This window comes from Rhinolophus ferrumequinum, chromosome 17, assembly GCF_004115265.2.
Source record: "Rhinolophus ferrumequinum isolate MPI-CBG mRhiFer1 chromosome 17, mRhiFer1_v1.p, whole genome shotgun sequence".
NCBI lineage: Eukaryota > Metazoa > Chordata > Mammalia > Chiroptera > Rhinolophidae > Rhinolophus > Rhinolophus ferrumequinum.
The window spans coordinates 14858942-14884169 of NC_046300.1; the positions used below are offsets into that span (position 1 = coordinate 14858942).

Here is a 25228-nt window from a genome sequence, read left to right on the forward strand (position 1 = left end):
CTGCTCTCTGGGAGGTGCTCCCCAAATATTGTTTATTGGGCCCTTGGCCCTGTGACCTGGAAGATTCTTCTTCCTCCATTATCCTCCTTGGCGAGATCTAAATTAGGTATTAGAAAATATGCCCTCCCTGGGGGCTGCATGGGGACACAAACCCTACGTAACTCTCAGAGTCTCTCCTTCAACCAGAGTTCCAGGAATCTACCCTCAAGGTATCCTTCCAAAGCACATAACAACACATACATGAGGTCATTAATTGCAGCCTTGTTTGTAATAGCCAAAGACTGCAAACAAGTCACGTGTTCATCAGCAGAGGTCTGGCTGCATAAATTACATTCATACAATGAAATTCTGATGCAGCTGTAATATGAATATAGGAGTTCTCTGTGAACTGCATTAAGTGAGATACAGAACAATGACTATAGTATGCCAACTTTTGTATAAGAAAAGGGGAAAATAAATGTATTTGCTTATTTTCGCCAAAAGAAACACTGAAAAATGGCATAGAGATTAGAGAGACAGAGTGGGACTTCTCTCAGGATACCTTTTAACATCGTTTTGACTTTGAAGTACATAAATGCTTTGCATACTCAAAAATAAAGTTAAATCAATAAGGAAAAACAATGCAACCCCCAAAACTGAAGGTGGAGCTCTGAGGATTCAGTGGCCATTAGATGCTGTGTGCAAGAAAGAGAGGGGCACAGACAAGAAACTGGGGAGATGACATGACTTTCACTGACGTGGGGGTGACAATGGGAGGGGAAGGTTTGGGGGGACGACCAGGATTCAGTCCTGGACACGCTAAGTCCGAGATGCCAATTGGACATCCACGTGAAGAAGTTAAACAAGCAGTTGGGTGAGTCTGGGGGCCGGGGAAGAGGTCTGGCTGCAAACAGAAACAGGAATGTCATTGTCATGTCGCTGGTGTTTGAAGCCATGAGACAGGATGAGATCACCGAGGGGATGTAGAAAAGAAAGAGGAAAGGTTTGGAGCCTACACCTTAGTGGTCAGGAAAATGAAGATGCAGCAGCTAGTGAGGCAGGAGGAGGAGGGGGCAGGAGCCAGGAGCCCTGGAAGCCAATGAAGGGAGGGTTTCTCAGAGGAGGAAGGGACCCCTGTGCAAGTCAGATAGAGAAATAGAGTGACCACTGGCCTGGGGAGAGCAGGGGTTGAGAACGGTGCTGGCCAGAGATATTTTAAGGGGGAATGGAAGCAAATATACCGGGGATAGTGAGTATAGTAATGTCTTTTCAAGGAGTTCCTAAGAGGTGAGAAATGGAGTAACAGGTGAAGGGGGATGTGGAGGCCAGAGAACATTGTGTTTTAAGGTAGGAGCCATACAGCGTTTGTACGCTGACGGTCATGATCTAGAAGAGAGGGAAAAACCGGTGATGGTGGGAGAGGATTATTATATAATTTATAAGATGAGGGAATGACACTTGGCGAGGCAGTTAGTGGGGACCGGAACAGTGATTTGCAAGGTCCCCGGGAAGGATGTGACCCATACCTCCCAACCCCACTGTGTTCCGTAGGGAGCACAGCAGGGCGCTGGCTCTGTCCATAAATGGCCACAGACCTGTGAGTGGCTTCTGCCTCCGAGGGACAATAAAAGCAAAACTGCCTCCATTAATCAAGGCACAGAATTAGATATGAATGGCTGAAGCCTTGCCAACAACTTCAGGCCTGACAGCTGACCAGGAAAATCAGGAGACTTTCAAGCACAAACATGCCTCTGACAACTTCCACGAAGCCTATCTGAAAGGGTGGTCACATAGCTCACATGCGCAGACGTCAAGCTCAAGGTCAGAGGACAGAGGATCCCTCAGACCCAGCACTTCTAGAAACTAGAGCTATAAAAACCAGAGAGTGTGCTGGCCCGTGGCTGAGGAAACATGTCTCCCCTGTCTTGCTCACAGCTATGGGACGTGTCCATTGGCCCACTGTGGTACAGAATTTGTGAAAATGGCCCAGTTTCTCTGCCTATACCCACACCCCTTCACAATGTGACTTTGCAACTCCTCCCTTTGAGAAGTGGAGACTGTGTTCCCAATGCTCGAATCTGGCCTGGACTTGTGACTTGCTTCAACCAAAACAATGCTGAAGCAATGGAGTGTAGGACCTGAGGCTAGGTCTCCAGGAGCCATGCATGCTCTTCCTTTCCCCACTGGGCCACCGTGTAAACCAGTTCATGCTAGTCTGCTGGCCTTGGGCACCACACAGAGCAGACCAGTCATCCTGGCCCCTGGCCCCTGGATCAGATGATCTCAGCTGACACAGCAGTTAACTCCAGTTGTACGAGTGAGCCCAGCTGAGTTCTGAAGAACCACACGGCTGATCCCAGCCCAAATGGCCAACCCACAGAGTTAGGGACTATTTTAAGCAGCAAACATTAACTTATACATCCAACTCGGTCCACAGGTGACCAGGTAGAATTCAGTCACTGTTGTTTATAACCTATTTTTGGTGAAAAATTATTCAGGAAGGCTTTAAAGATCAATTTTTGGCACAAGAGAGTATGTGGGCTGAGGCCAGGCACGGGAATGAAAGGCGAAGCCCCAAGGAAAGGACCAGCAAAGGTGGCGGTGTACCCAGAGGTGCACATGCTGGATGGCACGCTCAGGCAGCCCTCTATGCCGCAGCCAGAGCCAGGCCTGCAACCCCACGCTTCTGCCCACCGGCCCTGGCACACATAAACCAGAACTCACAGGCATCGAGACCCGACCTCCATGGAGCTCATACAACCAGTGCAACCCAGATTACCCTCTTCAAGAAGTCACAGGCCCCCTATTCTCCAGGGCCCAGCCTGTATGGTCCTGCCTTCATCCACAAAGACACACAGCAAATATGAGCAGGTCCTGCTTCTGTACAGAATGCATTCCAAGGCTGTGGACCACAGAGGAGAGTGCGGAACTCAATACAACTCCCTTACATGTGGAGGAATAGGCTGAGTGAGTTCTTTATCCAACATCTTTCTCTGCTTCTCCCCCACTAATCCATCAGCCATACATTTGAGGTGGAAATGTGCCCCGATGAAAGACTGCATATCCCAACCTCCCTTACAGCAAGGATGGTCATTCATTCATTCCTGCAGGACTTACTGAATACCTAAGTCTTGGAAACTCAGTTTCAGACGAGATGTGCGTTCTGGGGGGTACCCCAATGAAACAAAGTTTCTGCCATCGTAGAACCACAGTCTGGCAAAGAGAGGTGACAATAAAGAAACGACTGCTTTGAAAGTACATAGAGCAGAGTAAGGGAGGGAGAATTTGCCTCGCAGGAGCGTGAATATTCTTTTTTGTAAGGTACTCAAAAAAGGTCTCTCTGAAAATGTCAAGTTGGAGCAGACCAGACAAAGATGGGGAAAACACAATGTCTAATATCGGTGTAAGAGTATTTCAGCTATAGGGAACAGCAAATGCAAAGGCCCTGGGGTGGGAACATGCCTAAAGGGAGAAGGAGGAGGGCAGAGCAGCTGAGGCAGAGAGAGCAGGCAGCAGATCGCTAACAGGTCCCAGTGGTGATCATGTAGGGCCTTGCTGGCCACTGGAAGGACTCTTCTCCTAGAGTGGGATGGATTCATTCCATTGGGGGGAGGTGGAGAGTGAAATGGTCTGACTTCTATTTTAGAAGGATTACTCTGGCCACCATGTTGAAAGAAGATTTTAAAGGCCAAACACAGAAACAGGAAACAACGTAGGAGGCCATTGTCATAATTCAGTTAAAAAACGGTGATGGCTTGGAGCAGAGTAATGGTAAAAAAAAAAAAAAAGGAGTTAGAACCCAGACACATTTTGAAAGTAGAGACAACAGGACTTGCCGATGGACTGAAATGTAGCACGAGGGAAAGAGGGTCTCAAAGGTGATGGCAAGGTTTTGGTCTAAGCAATTAGAAGGACGGAGTTTTCATTCACCAAAAAGGCAAAGACTGCCACAGGGAACAGGATTTGGAGAGAAGAGCTTAGGGGTAGATGTGGTACGTCTGAGATGCCCACTAGACATCTGTTATGGCCTGAATTGTGTCCCCTCCAAATGCATGTGTTGAAGCCGTAACTCCCAATGTGATTATATATGGAAATAGGGCCTGTGAGGAGGTAATACGGTTAAAGAAGGTCATAAGGGTGGGGTCCTAATCCAATAGGATTGGTGTCCTTATAAGAGGAAGAGAGACCAGAGCTCTCTCTCTCCACACGGACACAAAGAAAAGGTCCTGTGAAGACATAGCGAGAAGGCAGCCCTCGGCAAGCCAAGGACAGAGGCCTCAGGAGAAACCAACCCTGCCGATCCCTTGATAATGGAGTGCCAGCCTCCAGAACTATGAGAAAATAAATTTCTGTTGTTTGAGCCACCCAGTCTGTGGTCTTTTATGATGGCAGGCCGTAAAGACTAAGACACCATCCAAGTGGAAAGGTCTGGGCTGGACATGTATATTTGAAAGTTGTCAAGCATTTCAATGATATTTGAAGCCATGAGACCAAAGTAGTTCATCTAGGGAATGAGTATGGATAGAGAAGAACAGAGGTTTCAGGAATGATCCTTGGGGTACTTTAAAGTTACCAGTGAAGGAGACAGACAAAGGAGTGGCCAATGGGGTGAGGTAAGAAACAAGAGGGATGTCTCAGAAGCCAAGAGGAAAATGGCCAACTAGGTCATATGCTGTTGATAGTTTGAGCAAGAGAAGCCCCGGGAATCAACCCTTGGATTTGACTCTTTGGAGGCCACTAGTGACTTTGAAAAGAGTCATCTTAGTATAATCAAATCCCAGATGTAAGCGGTTCAAAAAGAAAGAAGTTGAAAAACGTCTAGAGACAGTGAGTACAGGCAACTTTCAAGGAGGTTTGCATAACAAGGAGTAGGTAAATGGAGCAGATGTTGAAAAGGGATGTGAGAACAAAGCAGAAATTTGTTGGTGTTCATTTTGGTTTGTTTTCTAAGATAGGCGCTATTACAGCACGTTTGTGGGCTGACGGGAGTAAACCAGTGGAGAGGCACAAATTGTTTAGGTAGGAGAGAAGACACTTTCTGGAGTTTTGTCCCTGAATAGGAGAGAGGGTACGGACTCTGTGGAAAAGTAGAGATACTGGCTTTCGATAAGGGGTTCAACCACAGTAAAAGGAGCAAAGGCGGAGTTGACGGGACAGATGAAAGGAAGTTTGTAGAAGTGGTGGGGGAAGTGAGGCAGCTCTCTGATCGCTTCGATCTTCTCAGTGAAGTAGGAAGCACAGACCTCAGCAGTGCGGAGGGAGTGAGAGGGCTGAGAGGCTGGAGATCTGAGGAGAGAGACATGTCACGTCAGGGCTGTGAGAGTGGATGGACAAAGGAATGTGGTAGGGTTGGGGACAGCACAAAGGGCCCATTTGAAGTTAGTGGTCATGAATCTCAAGTGAGCCAGCAAGATGGTCCAGAGGATTCTCTAGCCTCCTCCAGCTGCCAGGATGAAGACCAGGAGGAGTTGGAAACTGGATGGGACCGAGGCAGCGGTTTTGTCAGACGTGTTTAATGAAGAGAGACAGGCATCAGAGTTGACAATGTACGACAGTAATGCTGGGCCATGGAATCTAGTCTGGCTAAGGAGAAGAGTGAGGAAATAAATGACAGCGATGAGGTTGGTGAAAGGATAGTAGTAGGTTTGATGGATCTTAGGTCGGGTCTTTATTTTTGAAGAATTCTGCAGTTGCGCCAACAGAGGGAGGCAGTTGGCTGGTGAATGGGAGGCATGAAGATTACATTACGGAGGGGTACAGATGGCAAGAGCTGCACAACTCAAAGATGTTAGGGAGGGGGAGGGGCAGCAGTCTGGAAGATATAACGAGGAACAAGGTAGACACTAACGGCACATTCAGGCCCAGTGACCCAAGGGTCACGGGAAAACTCACACCTCAGACACCCACGCTTGACCCCAGAGGACCATAAGGGTTTTCCTTAAATCAAGAAAACAACAGAAAACTTCAGAGCAGAGAGAGATTTGGGGAATTTTGCTAATGAGTCAGTGTGAGTCGGAGAGGGCCCAGTGCAAGTCAGTAAGCCCAGAGTTTAAATCCTGCCTTCTGGTTATTGGCCGTGCAGCATTTGGCATGCTTCTTGACCTCCACGGTGACGTTTCCTTATTATGGCTCTTCTGAAAGTTGGAGAAAATAAGGCACGCGAAGTACCTGACATAAAGTGACAGTCAGACAGGGCCAAATTCTGTGCCACTCTATTTTTCTGACACCTGAAGTTTCAACCACAGTTTCTGATGATCAAACACATTTCAATGACCATCTTATCAGCTGTTTTCAAAGCACGAGCTCTGTCTGTCTCCTGACTGCCCTCTCTCTCTCAGTCCCCTCTCTTCCCACTCCCCCTTTCCTCCTCTCCCCACCCCACCTCTGTTTAAGCAATTCCAACATATTCCATTATTTTCTTGTTTAAGCTTCTATCCTTGTGACAGCTCGATAAAACCCAGCATCAATTTTAAAACAGCTGTTATGTATGGCCAAAGGGGAATCCTAATTATTAAAATGGGGACAGCAATGCATACCTCCCTATAAGGGCTTAAATGAGCCAGTGTGTCAGGAGTCCCTCACATTGAGCCTGGAAGGAGAAGATGCGCCAAATGTTCCTTTTCTCCTCCTCCTCCATCCTCCCTCTAAAAGGAGAATAGTGCCCTCTGTGGATGCCCTTAAGCTAATCTAACACTGTTAGTACGTGTCAAAAAGATGGCAAATAGTCTTGTAAGGGCAGAAAGAGAAGGAGAGAGAGAGGGAGAGAGAGAGAGAGAATCCAAGGGAAAGACACTGAACTGTCAATAGGCCCTAACATGAGATGCAGAGGTGGCCCTTCCACTTGGCGACAGACCTGTCAGGCAAACATATGCAGACAAATACACAGGGAAATTCATTCCAGCCATGACAGCAACCTACCTTGTCAAGCAACGCCTGCCAGATACAGGGGAACACCAACAACATAAAGAAAAAAATTAACAGAACAACTACCTCCAGAGAAAACAGAGCTGTAGGATAAAGAAGAAAAAAATTATTTAAAGAAAATTCTAATTAATATCTTCAGAGAGATTTAAGGGAAAGTTTCATTCGAAGACTACTTTAGTTAAAAAACTAATATTGAATTTATTAACGTCACAAATTGTAGAACCATTTTTAAGTTTAAGTTCAGCTGATAAATCTCATAATTCTAATTATAAATGTACCCAATTTCAAGCAATTATTTTATGGTGATATCTATAACTTTATTAAATTCCCGTTAATATTTGAAATTGCTGCATTAATACATTTATCATACTTGATTTCCTTGATAAGTATTTCATATATTTACCTGACTCAAAAAACTTCCAAGTATTAGTAATTCCTTATTTACCCAAGATTGATAAATCTAACCAATTCAATTTTTAAATGACACATATAGTATCTTAAATATTCCAATATTGTTTATAAACTTAATGAAGGTTTGGTTTAAAATCACAAATCTAAATAAATGCTTCAATCATAACTTTTAAAATGAATCCAAGGCTAATTTATTAGCTAATTCAATATGCCAAATAATCTTTAAAATGCAAATAGCCCCAAAAGATTAGGACCATGGATTTATTTCACTTCAACATTTATATTCGATTCTAAATTCAAAATTGTCCTAGAGGATGATCATGTCCTTCTAAACAATTGTTGGCCAAGCCTGAAGATTGAATTAAGCTCTGGGAGCTTTGGTTTCCCCACCTAAATTTAGGGGTGCCCGACAGGGTGAGAGATCTCAGTGTGGAGCCCTGGGGGAGCAGAGTCCCCACCTCCTGCCCCTGCAGAGTTCCCTGAATCACCCACATTGAAACCAAAGGCCTCCACAACACCTAGTTTGAAGACTGTGTGTTTATAGTTGTGATGGCAAACAGGTTTGATGCCATGTATGAACTCAGCTGACTGGTAGTGGTGGTGGAGCAATGAGCTGAGAAGTGTTTCAGTAAACTGTTGGCATTAAGGGCCCCAAATCTTCACTCTCTCAGTGCATTCACACCCTTAAAATGTGATTTTTTGAATCCTCCTATCAAGACATGGTACGAATCTCTCCATCCTTGAATTCTGAGTTTCATCCAAGTTGTGACATAAGCAGAAGCTTCAAAAAGTGCTTGCAGGTTGCCATTAATGCCAGTTCTTCATCATGAGAACGTGACTGGCCAGCCTGCTGGAAGGATGACGGAGACATGGGCAGCAGAGCCAAGTTTCCCCAGCTGAGCCCTGAACTGCCAGCCCCCACGTCATGTGAAAGAGCCTCGCCAAGACCAGAATGGTCCAGCCTGAATCACTGACCCGCAGATGCTCTTGAGCTAAAGAGATGCTTGTTTGAAGCCACTCGGTTCTGGAGGGTTTGTTAGGCAGCATGATTGTGGCAACAGATAACTGAAACAAGCGTTGATAGTTATGTCTGCCAGGGGTACAGAAAAGGGGTCAGCTGCATCCCTTCTGGCATTCCAGGAGAATCAATGGACCACTGTCCCACACCTTACATGCCATAGGCAAAAGTCCATTTCAAAGATTCACCTCAGATCATCCTCCCAGCATCAGAGTCTGAGGATGGGTCCACTCATGGACCCCCTGTGAGATGCTGGGGAAGCCAGGGGGGGAAATGAGGCTGGGTTTGATACCCGCCTCTCAGCTATCATTCCACAATCCAAAGTGGGGAAAGGGAGGAATGGGACATGCTTTTGAAAGGCACAGATAACACCTTCCTTCCCTTCGGATCATTCTCCAATCATCAGTTGACTTGGCTGCAGTCATTCACACCTTCATCGGGACCTGGAACAGACTTCCCATCTCAGCAGTGGGCCAAGGCATCTGGGATCTGGTCTATATCCTTGCTTTTGGAGCTGTTTAGACTGTGGGCCTTGGTGACAAAGGCCAGCCGGCTGTAGCCTCCTTCTCCTGGGTCCAGAGAGCAAGCAACAGGGTGCACACAGTTCTAAAAAACAAACCTGCCTTCAGACAGCTCCTTCTCTCCTCCTCCACCCCCCCAACTCCTGTCCCCCAAGAGGCCTCGATTACTCTGTGCATTACATTTGGCTTGAGCAACGGAACCCCCATGTGCATTTCATGTTTCAGAGTCCACACTGGCAAACGTTGCTGTTACAAGATTCCTCGCAGCAAAACTGGCCCTGGACTTTCCAAGGAGGAGATAAATGGCTTTGAACTGAAAAACATCCAAGGCTATCTTGAAGTTCTCTCTCGTTACTTGCTTAGGATGAAGTCTAAGAAATCAGCAAGGAACCTGTGGCCTTCATCACCGGGTCCCGTCTGCCTCGTGCCTCCTGTGCCAGCAACTCTCCCTCGCTGTGGTTTCCCACACAAGAGGTTTCCTACCTCTGAGCGTTGCTGTCCTGCCTTGGACGCCCCGGCAGACTTCCCTCCTACTCAGGACTCAGGTCAGGTGGCCCCCTCGCAAAGCTGTCAGGTGCACCTCCTCCTTGCTCCCCAATACCTGTGCTTTCCTCTGAGCACCTGGATTAGTCTCTTCCAGATGGTTTTCTCAGCTCTCACTCTCAAGGTTGCAGTTCTATTTGTGAGTCTGCTGCCACTCCCTCTGAGGTTTGTTTCCTCTTGGAATCCTTCCCGCTCACTCTTATCAGGGGCTGATTTCCTATAGGAGCTCCAGCGGGCTCCCTACGGGGCAGCTTCTCCTTTGCTAATACCGGGGCTCCATGGACTCCTGAGCCAGATGTTCCTTTTCCTGCTTGGGGTTCTCACACCACTCAAGAGGTGGGAATCTCTCACAAGCAACTCTTCTTCTACCACTCTCCTGGGCAAGCCCAGTTTCTGCATTCCCAGGCCTTCCCAGAGAGTAGAGTTTTTCTACTTCTGGTTTCATGGCTGGCCAGTGTTCGGTAGCTTCTGGGTCAGTGCAGAAGGTGCAGGTCTAACTTCCCACCTCACAGGTGTCCGCTCACAGCCTCAGCCATGACCAGATTGCACAGTTCCATGTGGACTTAGGTTCGTTTTATACTTAAGCACACAGGCCAGGCCCCCAGAACCAGTTCATTCCCTCCCCAGGAGCCTCGTGGGCCTGTGACGGAGCAGCATCCAGAGGCCAGGTTCTGGCCACACAGATGATCCCCTGGGACAGCCAGGATCAGGCCCAAGAGAGTCAAGAAGCCCTGGAGGCCAGAATTAGGGTTAGCCCTGAGAGATACCATCAGGGGACAGGACAGAAGGACAGTGTGAGACTAGGCGGAGCCGAGGGAAAAGGAAAGGCCAAGAAAGTTAGACCCAGAGGCTATGGCTGCACATCTGGTTCATGTCGACCCAGGCAGGACCAAGGCGAAGCCTGGCGGCAGGATTCCTGGGCAGCTGGTGACCTTGAAGACCTAGGGCAGAGCTGTACAGGCCCTGACTGTCCCAGAGTAATGCAGGAAGGTGGTCACTTCCAGGGCAAATAGAACACCTGGTGGTAATGCTGGTGTCAGGCCCAGACATCCTGGGTCTTCTCCAACAGATGTGGAGCCAAAGTTAAAGGGGGGACTCCCTCCTGATCTCCCCTGCAGGCCACACCCAGAGAAGTCATGGTGACTCCAAGCAATTGTTAGCTGTGGCCTGCAAACACCAGAGCTCAGCCTGACTAAGACCCGCAAGGAAAGCTGCAGGATGACCCTATCCACCCGGGACGGGGTCTGTGAGGGCCGGAGGAAAAGGACAGAAAAGTCTGCTCTCACGGCAGGGCAGCATGTGGGGAGCAGAGCAGGGACGGTTGAGGCCACCCCACTGGTGAAGCCCCTCCTCGCCTGAAGACTCTGTCTATTGTATGACTCGTCCTGTGCCCACTTCCGGGCAGAATTCAGGCATCTGTTTTGGCTTCGGCTGTTCTCTGTGGAGTCCCATCCAATTGTTGCATCAGGCGTTACGTCCAGGATGTCATGACCCACACCAGATCCTGACTCTTCTTCCTTTAGAGACCTGTGAATTAAGAAGACAAGTTATCTGTCCTACCCACTCCCAGCATATAGGTCTGAAGGAGAAAGAGGGGCAAATGGAAACATACTAAAACTCTCCCTACTTAGAAGGGGAAGGCAGCCTAAATCTGGGGGCAGGGCAAGCAAGAAGAAGCCTTCTTGCATCAGGGGAATGAGTAATTGGAAAAACATAAGCAACAAACCGACATACCCATAGCTGCATGTTAGCCTGAGTCAGAGAAAAATCTTTATAGAGTCATTTTTAAATGGCTGCACTATTTATGATCGTTGAGGTGATATTTACATATTTGGTATTTGCACACTTCTAAAGAATTTAACAAAATTAACAAAACCTAACTAAAGAGGATCCCAGATTAAGGCATAAAGAAATTGTTATTACAATAGAAACCAATGGTTCAAGGACCAGAAGGGTTGCTGCTGCTGGCTGGTTGGCACCCTCACCTGCCACCCACCTGCCCTCACCATGGAAAGCATGCTTTACATATGGCTGTTTCAGTGTGTCTGTGACACTTCAACTTTTGATAAACCCCAGTTTTTAAATGTAGTGTTCTAACAGTGTACTGACTCAGAACTTTCACTCATCCATCACATCTTTGGAATGTTAGGAAAATGGTGCCAGACAAACCCAGCACACAGTACTCTGAAATGTGTCTACTTGTTTGGCATCAAGGCTACTGAGAGAAAGACAGGTTGATCCTGGATTGCTTTTTCAAGAGTACTTACTACACGGACAATAAGATCATCAGGAGTGCTAGTGAAAGGGACTAATTACACATAACCTAAGCAGCAGAGAAAGGGGTTATGTGATGGCACAGCCATAGGATAAAACATGCAGCAATAAAAAAGTGTCAAAGAAATTTTAATGGCTCTCCATACAGACGCGTAAGTGTAGGCATGTACACACACACACACACACACACACACACACACACACACTTCTTTCATATATCCACTCACATATTAGAAAAAGATCCCATGATTAAATGTACCAAAGTAGTAACAGTGGTGATTTCTTGGTTGGGAATTCTGGAGGATTATTTTTCGTTTCAAAAAAACATATCCTCCAAATCATCTACAAGGAGCCGACATTTCTTTCAGAATCAGAAAGAAAACAAAAACAAAAGGTCTTTTCTGCTTGCTTGATTTTTCAGAGGTCTAGAAAGGCGCCAGTCAGCACACAGCCCTTTACCCTACAGCCTTCCGGCTTCCGTTTGCTGTGGGGGGTAAGCAGTACCACTGAGCCACCCCCACCTTCTGGGCCCTGCTGCGAGAAAAGGCATGAGCACCCAATAGCCTCTGCGTGTCACTTACTCTACCGGCAGGCGCTTTTGTGGCCGACACATTTCTGAAAGAAAAGCAAACGTTTATACATGAGCAAATCAGAAGTGATGTTCCAGGGCCGGCCCGGTGGCTCAGGTGGTTAGAGCTCTGTGCTCCTAACTCCGAAGGCTGCCGGTTCGATTCTCACATGGGCCAGTGGGCTCTCAACCACAAGGTTGCCAGTTCAATTCCTCGAGTCCCGCAAGGGATTGGTGGGCTCCGTCCCCTGCAACTAAGATTGAACACGGCACCTTGAGCTGAGCTGCCGCTGAGCTCCCGGATGGCTCAGTTGGTTGGAGCGCGTCCTCTCAACCACAAGGTTGCCGGTTCGACTCCCACAAGGGATGGTGGGCTGTGCCCCCTGCAACTAGCAACGGCAACTGGACCTGGAGCTGAGCTGTGCCCTCCACAACTAAGACTGAAAGAACAACTTAAAGCTGAACTAAGATTGAAAGAACAACGACTTGACTTGGAAAAAAGTCCTGGAAGTACACACTGTTCCCCAATAAAGTCCTGTTCCCCTTCCCCAATTAAAAAAAAAAAAAAAAGTGATGTTCCAGTCTTTCAATTTAGAAATACCTAATTCAACAATATTCAAGCTGTCATAGCTCGAATGTTTGCATCCCTCTGAAACTTATGTTAACACTGAACCCCCAAGGTGATAGTATTGGGAGGCGATGAGGTCCTGCAAGTAGAGCCCTCGTGAGGGGCATAAGTGCCCTCATGAAAGAGGCCCAAGAAAACTCCTTTCCCTCTTCCGCCATGTGAGGTAACAGCGAAAAGACAGCTGTCTACGAACCAGGAAGCAGGCCCTCCGCTATCTGCCAGCACCGAGCTCTTGGACCTTCTCAGCCCCCAAACTGGGAGAAGTCAATGTTCATTGTTTACAAGCCACCCGTTTATGCTATTTTTGTTACAGCAGCCCAAATGAACTAAGCCACAAGTCAACAAGGTAGTTCTCTACCCAAATTCACACGCATCTGACCTGAACAAAGTGACTATAAAGTTAATTCTGGTGGCTCAAATGAAATTTTTGCCTAACACTTGCTAAAGTAACATCTTTAAATGAATGGTTTGTTTCTTGGCAATAAATATACAGCATCACCGTTTTATGTGCTGCCATCACGAGGTCTTGGAGAGAGCCTTGAGATCTGGCAGCTTTCTCTCTGTGGTCTTGGGCCGACTCTCGGCCATCACAAACGGTTGGTCTGCAAGTCACAATCAGAGTGGAAGGTAAATTCAGCAGACTGTAATCTACGATGCAAACGTGTCCTGCAAGTATTGTTGGGAAAGCTCTCCTTTCCCAGGCATCAACTGGGGGACAGTTACAGGGAATCTTCAAGAAATGTCCCAGGTAGGCCGGAGGCCCTGATACTGACCACAATGTAAGGCTTTGTCATTCTCGCTAGAACAAGTTAACAATGAGAGAAATGTCACCACTATTCTTAATCAAAGTGAACTGAACTGGCTGCACCTTCTTCTGAAAGAAGGGCTGCATGCCTGCACTGAGGAAAAATGAACAACTCTCGTAAATCAACTGATGGTCACTCCTCCCCCGACTCCATGTTTAAAATCCAGCCTGTGTGTTTTCTCAACGGTTGGCAAACCACAGCCTATGAGCTAAATCCAGCTTGCCACCTACTTTTATAAATAAAGTTTTATTGGAACATGACTATGCTCATTTATATATTATCTATGATTGTTTTTGCACTACAGAGACAAATGTGAGTGGTTGTGACAGAGACTGTATAGCCTAAAAAGCAAAAAATATTTACTATCTGGACCTTTAGAGAAAGTTTGCTGATCTGCACTCTTTTTAATATGCTTATCTCCAGAAACGGGTTATGGAGAAATTGTTGAAGGTTATATATGATTTCACTAAGAGGTCACCATCTCCCCTAGGAAAAGATATAAAAAGGGTAGGAAGTCATGTCTATTGTCAGAAATCCTTCAGTGGGACCAAATTTTGCTACTTAAGTAACCTTCAAGAAAAATAACGGTAAAAAGACATTCTTCCCTTGCTGGAATAATAGTCCTCAAAGGAGTCAGCTGTGGGTTACAGGGAGACGCTGTGGTCCTCCACAGCCTAGAGCTCCCCACTCTTTAGCACAATACGATGGATACACCAGCAACACTAGGTCCAGACTGTCTGGATGACTGAGATTCCACCTTGAGGCAGATGTTAGATAATAACCAGATACTGAATATTGTATTTGCTAGAATATATAGTGTGTGTGAAACCCTCTGTACAGTTCCCATCTCTAGGTGTCCAGAAATTTCTCTCTCACTAAGAGAGAAAGTACGGATTCTCACTAAAGAACCAAAGTACGGTTTACTCTAGAGAGAGAAGGCATCCCTACGTTGGCAGAATCCTGAAACACACACCATGAAGTACTTCTTGTTTCCATACTTCTTCTAACTTGGTCATGCTAATTTTTAACATAAAAAAAATCTTTCCAAATGTTCATCTTAACAAATAGTGCATTGTATTTGCCCAGACAGAAATAAATTAACTATTTTGAAATAGATTTCAACATAGAAAAAAAGCACAATAAGCATATTTTATACAGTAAATAAACTTTATTTATCTGTTTTTCCAAGATGACATTGCCGACAGTCACGGATTTGCATACAATAGTTATGTATTGACTATTTACAATTTACAGTAGTATTTTTTCCTCTGAAAAATATAAGTACAAAAGCTAAGTAAACAATGAGGTACTGCTGTTTGGATTTATCATATGTCATAGCTTAAAGAACTAGTCTTTAGTAAATATTCAACAAATCAATCTGGATAAAAGAGTGAATTAAGTGATCTAATTTATCAGAAAAAATCCACTAAGTTTCACCTCAAAATGTATTGCACAAGTCTTTTTTTTTTTAAATCACTCTAAAAATAAATAGAAAAGGCAAGCAGTTCTTTAAAAAGAGGAACAAAAAGAATGGAAGAAATATTAAGTGAGCCCATAAATCAGATTAAGTTATTCAAAAAATTTTAAACAACATAAAACTCTTTCCAACCAAAAAAAAGAAAAAAAGAAAAAAAAGGAGAAGAAAAAAGGAAAAACTATCACCGTTTCTCCACTGATACAACCTATGTTAAAGGCAGTCTGCAGTATATCTGTGGGCCCATGTCAGGTTTTTCTTGGTCTTTTGGCTACATGAGGGGCCCTGAATAACAGCTTCTTTCTCAAAGAACAGCAAATGTGCAGTTTTCCAAGCTTGCCCAACATTAAATTACTCTCATTTCTTCAAGATGAAGATCGGAGCCATGACTGGAAAAGAAAAGGGAAAAGAAGATAAAGAGGAAAAAAAAACAACAACATTTGAAGCCAACATTTTAAAGGATGTGTTATTTCAAGTTAAAATAAAATTATAATCTATGGCCTGGGGAATTGAAGTAGAAATATTTTAAGTATTAAATCCTAAAGGAATCTTTAAAACATCAATGTCCTTGGAATGAGCTGACCTAGAGCCAGCCACTCTGGAAAGCAGTATTTTTAAGTGACACTGGAACTGCATCCTTCAACACGTATTGGCACTGCCTCTTTAAGTCTGGACTGAAAGCTACCAGATCATAATTAGAGAAAGCCCGGAGCGAACATGCTCTCGTGGCAGAATTTCTCCAGGATGCAGTCTTTTCAGTCTGGCTTTAAATCGGAGAAAGTATGTTTCCCTTTCTCTAATGTGTTGATTTTTCTACTTATTAAAATTCTCCAGAATGATATGCATAGCAGCAGAAAACAAGCAGAATTTTGGTGTAAAAAGCTATGCCTCATCTGCAATAAACTTAATTTTAAAAAAACTTCAAATGTTATGAGAAATTATGCTAAACTTTCCTTCCTAATAAAGTTTCTCTAACTAAAATGCTAAATGCCCGTAGTCAGGTCAAGTATGAGGTTTTAAAAAAAAAAAAAAAAAAAAAAACGCCATAAAAATAAATTACCAAATAAGATTAAGTAACAGACAAACTTTATATATATATATGATAGCTAGATAGATAAATAGATAGGTACTTTTACCTATCATATATATCTACATATATATACATATATATATATATGAAAGGGAAATTTTTATAGTCTTCTTAATTTGTAAATGAACAATATAATTCACTACTCATGATGCACTTCCAATAGTATATTATTTATAAAAATAACTCAACAATCATGTTGGTCCTAGAAATCTAGACAAGAAAGAACTTCTGTTAAATTTAAATTCCCTTGTCAGTTATAATTTTGAAGCTTGTGTTGTGGGAAGAAATTCATGCATTCAGTAATGCTATACAATGTCAATGTCATGAAAGACAAAGAAGCTGGGAGAACTTTTCTAGTTTAAAAGAGAGAAGAAAAACCTCACAACAAAATGCAATGTGCAATCTTTGAATGGCTCCCAGAACTTAAAAAATTATAGAAGACATTATTTGGAAAACTGGAAAAATGTGAATATTTACTATAAACTAGATAACAGTATTATGTTAATATTAAATTTCCTAGGATTGATAATTGCATTATGAGTATGTGGGAAAATGTACTTGTTCTTAAAGATATTTGCCAAAATATTTAGTTTATGTTTGCAAGTAATTGTCAAATGTTAGAGAGGGGAAAATATATATGAAGAGAAAGAGCATGAGTGAGAGAAAGTTAAAAAATTTGGCAAAATGTTAATAATTGGTGAATATAGGTAAGGGGTATAAATAAGAGGGACTATTGTAGCATTTTTGTAAATCTTATGTTTGAAATTTTTCAAACTAAAAGTTAAGGAGACAGTCAATCAATTAATCAACAGAAATGCTACACAGTATACATTTCCAGTGATTAATGACGGCATTTAAATGCAATAATGTAACCACAAGCATGATGTAGAATTTATATTATTATTAAAAAAGGAAAATTTAAGATTTACTGGGTTTGACATGGCCTTTACATAACTAAAGATAATTCTAGGTAATCAGTAAGGCAAGTTAATTGATATATATTACAATCAAAATGAGACTCAACTGTAGGCAAGGCATAAAGGATTTTTAGTTAAAACATTTTTGAAAATGCTGTATGTTGGCATTTTAAACCGTGATACTGCTAGCTGAATTAACAATCACAGAGAATCCTAATTATAATTAAACTCTATTAATTGTGATTCAGCTTATCTGTGATTTGTGAAAATTCTAGCAAAAATGTACCCTAAATTTTCAAGGGGGTGCTAAATCCAGCTAATAGCATAACTAATATGTGGAGGTAATAGGAGTGTTTAAATAGTCAAGACAGTTAACTATGTTGAAACATTTTAGATGCCTGCACTTTGCTACAGTAATATTTAATTAGAAATCAGCTCCATTCAATTAAAGCAGGCTGCTTAGGGGCTCCTCAGGACAAATGTATTATTTTGTAAAACTGCATGATCCCAGGAAATAATAAAACTGCGCTGATTTTTAAAGCAACTTTACTATAACAATTTTCCTTATTTTTGACTAGTCTTGACTCTAAATAGGCTTTACAATATTTTCAATTTTGGATTGGTGAAATATCTGAATCCATGAAATATATCATTTTACTTTTACCTAGAAAATGAGTTTTCATTTCTCTCTCACCATCTTTATTGACTTCAAAGACCATTGTTGGGAAATAAAAAAACTAGAAGGAATATCTAATACATAAAAACTCTTTTGGATTCTTTAGCAAAATTTCAAAGAGCAATTTTGAAATTTTCAAGTACTATTTAAAGAACTAAAATTTCCTAAAATTGTACAACTCTTACTGGTAGTGGTGATTATTAATCTATAAAACAGAATTAACAGAAAATACCTATAATAGCCCAGAGCAAAATCATATATTTATTAAGCAAAAAAAGCAAAAGAATTCCAGCAAAATGGTTAGTATCATGCAATACATTTGATTTCTACACAAAAGACACAAGACGTTATTCTTCACTCACCACATGCTAACTAAGCACAGACTGATGGTTTACTCAGAAGATACCACTGCGAGGTGAAGTGTACTACAAAGCCAGGAAAAAAAAAAGCTTATTGGGTTAGTTTTAAGACGGAATATAACACATAGATTATATGTGTATATGAACTTCAAAGGATTAAACATGTTATACTTCAATTTTTCTCAAATCTCCTAAAATCAAGGAAGTGTAGGCAATGTACAAGGACTGTAACACCTCCCTCCCATCCTAAGTAAACACTTCATAGTTGAGATTTTACTTGCAACTTTAACTTGAAAACATTTAAACATAATTAAAGATGTACTTCACACTTTAAGTGCATATGCATATGATAGATTAATTAGGGTGTGATTATTGGCTTTATAAAAGGATTTCTTTTATAATTCCATTAAAATCCACATTCAAATTTGATTTGCATAATCTCAATTTACCATCAAAAGCTTTTGGGGAAATGCTGATGATTCTGACTACAGTATACCTACATGTCGGATCGTCATTCCTAAAATATGTCAATTTTATCACGGAATAACTCTCTTGTAATCCAATAGTACCTTAGGAATGGTGTCAGGAATGAGGACCCACACTGAAATTTCCATTCCAAGGGCTTCAATTTCAAACACAGTTTTTACTGTAGCAACCTTCTTAAATAAACTTTACGTCCTGTTTTAAGATTGTCAATAATCCAAAATTATTAATTATCTTCCCGGTTTACTTAAAAACAGGGTTGTTTATAAAACGTGATTCTATTCTTGGATAATGTGACCAACCTCAGAAACATCATCTTATTTATTTTTTACATTTAACGTGAAGTTAGTAAAAAGCAGCAAAATCAAAAGACAAACTAGAAAACAAAATTTGCAACACACACAACACAATAAGGTTAATATCCTATTGGAAAACTTTCAAAATATATGTATATACGGATGTTCCCTGTGTCTATGTCTATGCTTGAAAAACTGGAAACCACCTAAGTGTCCAAGAATGAGAAAATGGTGAACTAAAATTGTAGGACATCCATATAATCATACAATTAGCCATTACAAAGAATGAGGTAGATCAATTTGTAATGAGGTGGCATAATATAAAAATATATTAAGTGAATAAAGCAAGCTGTGACATACTCTCATTTTTTACAAAAATAAAATAATTAAGTGATAAAGGAATAACAATAAATATATATGAATAAAGATTAGAAAACTTGGGGGGTAAATATTCACCACCATATTAACAAAGATGACCTGGCATGGTGGAAACAGCTGGGAGACTGAAGATCACAAAAGGCCCCCCTTTCTATGTGACATGTTTCTGAACTGTTTGCTATGTGTTTTTGGCAATGGTCAGTATGTAATTCTAACAAGACCAAGAGTCAACACCACTTTTGAGATAACAAATAGTATTTTACACGTGCAGTATTCTTTACTATGTATCAGTTTTATTAGCATTTGTGTCCTGAATCCACCTTGCATCCATCTACTGAGCCCATACAAAAGGAAAGATAAACCTCCGCTGGAATGGAAAACGCTTGCATCTAACAATGCTGAAAAGTTCTGATGATTTTATTAATTCAGAGGAGACTTTTAAAAATTATAACCAAAGGGAGAGAAGTACAAGTCTGGTTGGTCTAGCGCAAGAATTAATCAAGAACTTGACACAACATGAAGGATCAGTGTGAAAGCAAAGCAACGACAGTCAATAGAAGATCAAGTTTTTAAAAATGACTGGAGTGGATGGGGAAAGAAAATAAGCCAAACCTTTTTCATCAAAAAGGAAAGTTTTCTTTTAATGCAGTTATCAAGGAAATAGCCATCTATGTTAAACATGTCATTAGGTTTGCTGGCACTCTAGAGATAAACATGCATTTCTAGGAACACTTTTTAAAAGAGATTTCTATATAACAAAAGAGCTTCTCAATTCCAAGAGATGTTTAGCACCTGCTTAAAATAAACTTTCTATAATATTGTATGTCAATATACCTTAACTTTCTTAATGAAATTATCCTAAATAACAAATAGCACTCTCTTTTTAAAAAATATCTGACGGTATACCTCTAAGTAGTTTTATTCAGCAAAAAACAATTAGACAAGCCAAAGATGCTTGTATTCACTCTTGCTTCTATCTTGCTTCTGAAATATCCTGTCTACTCTCGTCACCTGAACTACTCACACCATCACCAAATGAAGTATCAGGCACAATAAGCTAAAAACTGAGAGGACGAAAACAGCTGCTTTAGGGAAACAAAGATACGTGTAAAACTCACTGGGGAGGGGAGAGATGGTAAAGAGCGGATATATTGAAAAATACCTTACCAGCAGTCATAGAAAGCTTTGGATTCATGCCACAAAGCAAAGTGTTCAGAAGGTATTCCTCCTAGAATACTTGCCAAACAACGCAAACACTGACACGGGCTGCAGACATCAGCACAGACAGCAGCCGCACTCTCTCGCAAGCATCCCCAGTATTTATGGACAGGGAAGCTCCGCAAGGTGCTTGGGGTTTGCTTTGGTTTACTTATATCAGCTTTTCAGCTCCCAAAGCTAAAAATAACAAAACACTCAAGATTGCTAATTTTAACAGAAGGGAAACTGTAGCTACACATCTACAACAAATTACAGGAAAGATCCATTTGGAACATACATTTAAAGCTAATGTGACTAAATAGCTTTTCAATGAGTATTTAATAAACTCCTAAAAAGCTTTGTTTTCTATACTTTTATACATCCTGCTATTACAAAGGTATTTTATATAATGATATTGAAAAGCTATTTATGTGCTTCTATTGGATATCTTATGTATCTTTCTATTGGAAAAAAGAAGTCACAGTTCTTTGCAATATTGTGTTCTAACCAGCTACGGTTCACTGGATAGGGGTATAAAATCAGCTGAAATTTCTTCAAGAGGTTTGTTCAAAGAGTAATTTTTATTGCTCATTTCATGAATGAGAGCAATCTTAAGGCAAGTGAGACCCTTGCTTCAACTTTCTCAATCACCAATGATTCATTTTCCATGAAATACAGAAACAATCATGAGCCACTGTATCCAGGAATCTCCTTACACTGACGAAAGGTGACTCAAGTTGATTTGTAAGTCACCTTGGGGATCTTCCCCACTTTGCGTTCATTATAAGTTCGTGCATATTTCCTAAGCAGTTACTTTCATTATTTGAATTATATTACTTAGGTATATCTTTTATTCATATATGAATGAATGGATGGTACCTCTTTCCCCGAAAATTAAAGGTTACACAAAGTCAGTCATATCTTCCATGTCTTCAATTTTTCCGTATTCACCGTAACAAACAGAAGAGTAGGTGATTATTGACTGAACCCACTCATTAAGAAAAAGATGGGCCGGCCCGGTGGCTCAGGCGGTTGGAGCTCCGTTGCTCCTAACGCCGACGGCTGCCAGTTTGATTCCCACATGGGCCAGTGGGCTCTCAACCACAAGGTTGCCGGTTCGACTCCCCCAAGGGATGGTGGCTGTGCCCCCTGCAACTAGCAACGGCAACTGCACCTGGAGCTGAGCTGCGCCCTCCACAACTAAGACTGAAAGGACAACAACTTGAAGCTGAACAGCACCCTCCACAACTAAGATTGAAAGGACAACAACTTGACTTGGAAAAAAGTCCTGGAAGTACACACTGTTCCCCAATAAAGTCCTGTTGCCCTTCCCCATAAAATCTTTTTTTTAAAAAAAGAAAAAGATAATGATGGATGAGACTCTGCTTAAAGCAGCAGTGGAATGGGACTTTCCCTCTGAGATAAGAAAGGATTTCTTCAGGAAGGATCCTTCCATTTCATCCCTATCTCAACTGAATTCTACTTTATTCAGGAATAAAGAGTGTAATGTTTTCCAAAAATTTCTTTTCAGTTAAACTTAGAAACAAATTTTTCTGTCTGCCTTAAAAGGTTTTAACTTGGTTCACTATTTACACATACCAATTCATTAGTTCCCCTCAAGGCAAACTATTCTAAGACTGCATGTGTGTATGGGGCGAGGGGAAGTTTCCTAACACATTTGTAAAGCGGCGATTTAGGATGAGTCCATATCGTAGAGCAAATCCTGATCACATACTGCCCAACAGTAAGAGGAGAGTTTGCCATACTCCAACATTAAGATAATAGAGAGTCCAGGGAAGAATGAACCAAGATAATAAAAGCTTATTTATATCATTTAAAAATATTTTCTTCAACTGGGCCATGATGACAGAATCATGTCAAGAGGCTCAAACTGCACTGGAAGAGCTTGATTTTCACAAAGACACAGTGGTTTTACTCAGTGAAGAGGAAAACTTCTTCTCTGAGTCCATGGTTATAGAATTAGATGTTCACTAAAATTTACAGCAGCATTTGCTCTGTTCATTAAGGACATACATTACGGTGACATGCTTCATCAAAAATATTTATAACCAGAAATGACTACAGAGATCTAGCAATGCTTTTTAGGCCACCAGATACTGAGGAAGAATGCCTTTCAAAAAACAAACACTAACCAAAACAACTGCAACTGTCCCAGAAACGACACAATAGGTACATAATGCAGTAGACAGTGGAGTATGGGGACACCGGTCAGGGATGCTGGATGACCTCAGAGGAAGCCAGGAAGCAGAGGTCAGAATGTGTCTGAGGCACTGGGATGCCTTCAGGACCGACCCTGTGCAATGGGTCAGAGAAAAGGAACTTCATAAATGGCAGCTAAGTGCTGGGGGTACGCAGCTGGGAAGGGAAAGCCCTCCACCTCGGCCAGCTCCAGAGTTTGGTGGAGTCCCGTGCAGTCAGAACTGGAACACACTGATCACTACTACAGAAGGGAGATTTGGGCTCCATATAAGCAAGAAGTTTTCTAAGAAATACACAGTCTGTCCAGGTAAGGTGGGATGCTTTGGAGGTAATTACTTATTGACTCAGTCCTCACTGGAGATACTCCGAACAGGCTAACCCATCACTAAGGAGAAGACCTTGGCTTGCTTCAGTGCGGAGAGAAAACAGCGGTACTGGGATCATGAAATAGGTGAAGGAATTGGGGGCAGAATATGGAGTGTATTGCAGGCTATGAGCAAGGAAAAAAAGGAAGCAGAAAGAGAAAGCCAGGGGCAAGACACGAATCCTCACAAGTTTCACACTCTGCTTAGAATGGATCTTCTAACTGAATTACTGGTCCAGGGCAAAAAGAGTTAGGCACAGGGAATTCTGCATAATTTATGAAGTGTGTGTTTGTTTCACTTCAATCACAGCTGACTTCACACAACGGTTTCTAATAATTCAGGTATCTATATTTCCCTTGTAGGGTTATGTCAAAAGTCCAAAAATGCTTGAATTAGTTCACTCATAATTGTTGTATCTGAGAATCAATTGAAGTTGAATGAAGAACTGTAACCTATAAAACATCCTGATATAATTTGGATTTAAAAAAGTATTACTGGATATACCAGAACAAATACCTTTCCGTCCTTTCCACAAATAGCCTAGGTTCTGGAAATCCCATATAGCATATGGGTGCCAACCTCATAGATGCTATTAAATAAGACTTTCCTTTCCTTGAAGGCACCCATTCATATTTGCCCTAAGTTAAACTTTCTTAATGTAGATTCACTCTCATTTTTAGGCTATAGTGTAACAAAAATTAAAATTTTTAAATTTCTTTTACCAACTCAAAGTCTTTGTAAATGAGACGGAATGTAAACAGATAAGATAAAGTTATCTTCTGTCTATAACCTACTTTTAAAGCTTACCATTAGCCGAGCATCTTCTCTTTCCAGAATTTTCTGAGTCTGATCATCAGGGAACTTCAGTACAGTGGTTATAACTTTTGCCATGGTCTGTAAGAAAACAAGAGACAACCACTAGTAGGCATCAGGGCAAAGAAAGTCCTGACCCCTTGTGACATGTTCTGCTGGTGAGATTCTTTAGTGATCTCAAATGGAAGCCACGACCAAAGAAGTATGATGTGAAGGTTTTCGTCAAGGAAATAACAGCCAACACTAGAATTCCAATTTAAGAGGACCCCTCACAATGTCTTGTAGATAGTATTTGAAGAAGATGCATTTACAATAGCATGAAGCTGCATAAAGTTCTAATGTTCTTGGCCCTTTGTCTTAGGAAGATGAAACTTTATTATTCATTCATTTTAGAAGGCTTTTTATTTGTAGAAATCTACCTAATATGTGACGTATTGCCAAAACATATGCTGTCGATAATCAGAACGAGATACTCCCCAGTTCAGCTTTAACTAAATCACATCATATATCTCATAAACACGGGCTACTGCATGGACATGAACATGCTTAGTAGGTATTTTTTAAGACATGCAGCACATCAACCTAATAGAAATACAAATTACGTTTTAAATAAACACAAGATGTTTTGTTTGGTAGAAAACATGATGAATCAAACATTACACATGGTGGCTTGCAAAACAAGATCATAAATTGTGCAGGATCTAAATAAATATACCGTGAGTCAGACTGTCACCCATAAGATGGTGGAAAATTCTCCTCAAAGGTTGAAATTCCCTATTTTGTATCAAGATGAGATGTTGTGAGGGAGACAGAGAGGAAAGAAGATACCACTTATGAAATAAGTAGAACAAGTTTAGAGCTTACATACACATTCAGGTGTTAGTGTTCCCCTGCGGGCTCCTACAGAGGATGGGAGGATCCCCAGAGAACTGCCGCTAACAGTCTTTGTTCACAGTTACTGATTGTGTGTGTGGTGTTGGGGGGAGGGGAGAGGACGGACTAGAGAAACTCAGTGAGGAAAAGATGACATAATAGTTACCCAAGAATTCTGGAAACTCACATCATTGGGGGAAAACAGTATAATTATTTCCAGGCAGGAAAGAAACTAATGTTGTTTTTCGAATTATGTGCTAGGCCTAAGCAAGGCACTTCACGTATTCCTAGTAACTTCCAACTAACAGATCAACTGATACCACAAACCCCAACACAATAGGATTTTAGTTTCAGCCCCCTTCCTTCCTTTCATCTTTGCTTCTGCCTCTACCATTTCAAACAACGTAGTTCTTGG

The 25228-nt window shown here is 41.9% G+C and overlaps 1 protein-coding gene across 8 annotated transcripts in view; it reads right to left on the reverse strand.

Moving 5' to 3' along the window:
• Nucleotides 1-14827: 14827 nt before the first annotated feature.
• GOLGA4 (golgin A4) overlaps nt 14828-25228 on the reverse strand; it is a 98898-nt gene continuing 88497 nt past the window's right edge. For 6 of the 8 annotated variants that reach the window (XM_033133217.1, XM_033133218.1, XM_033133213.1 and 3 more), the window contains 3 exons: nt 23935-24021; nt 18192-18254; nt 14828-15535 (listed from right to left, as the gene is read on the reverse strand). In XM_033133217.1, coding sequence (XP_032989108.1) covers nt 18225-18254; nt 23935-24021 — 117 coding nt within the window. In that variant the 3' untranslated portion in view covers nt 14828-15535; nt 18192-18224. The remainder of the gene's footprint in view (nt 15536-18191; nt 18255-23934; nt 24022-25228) is intronic. The other 2 variants (XM_033133214.1, XM_033133220.1) reach the window with 2 other exon arrangements.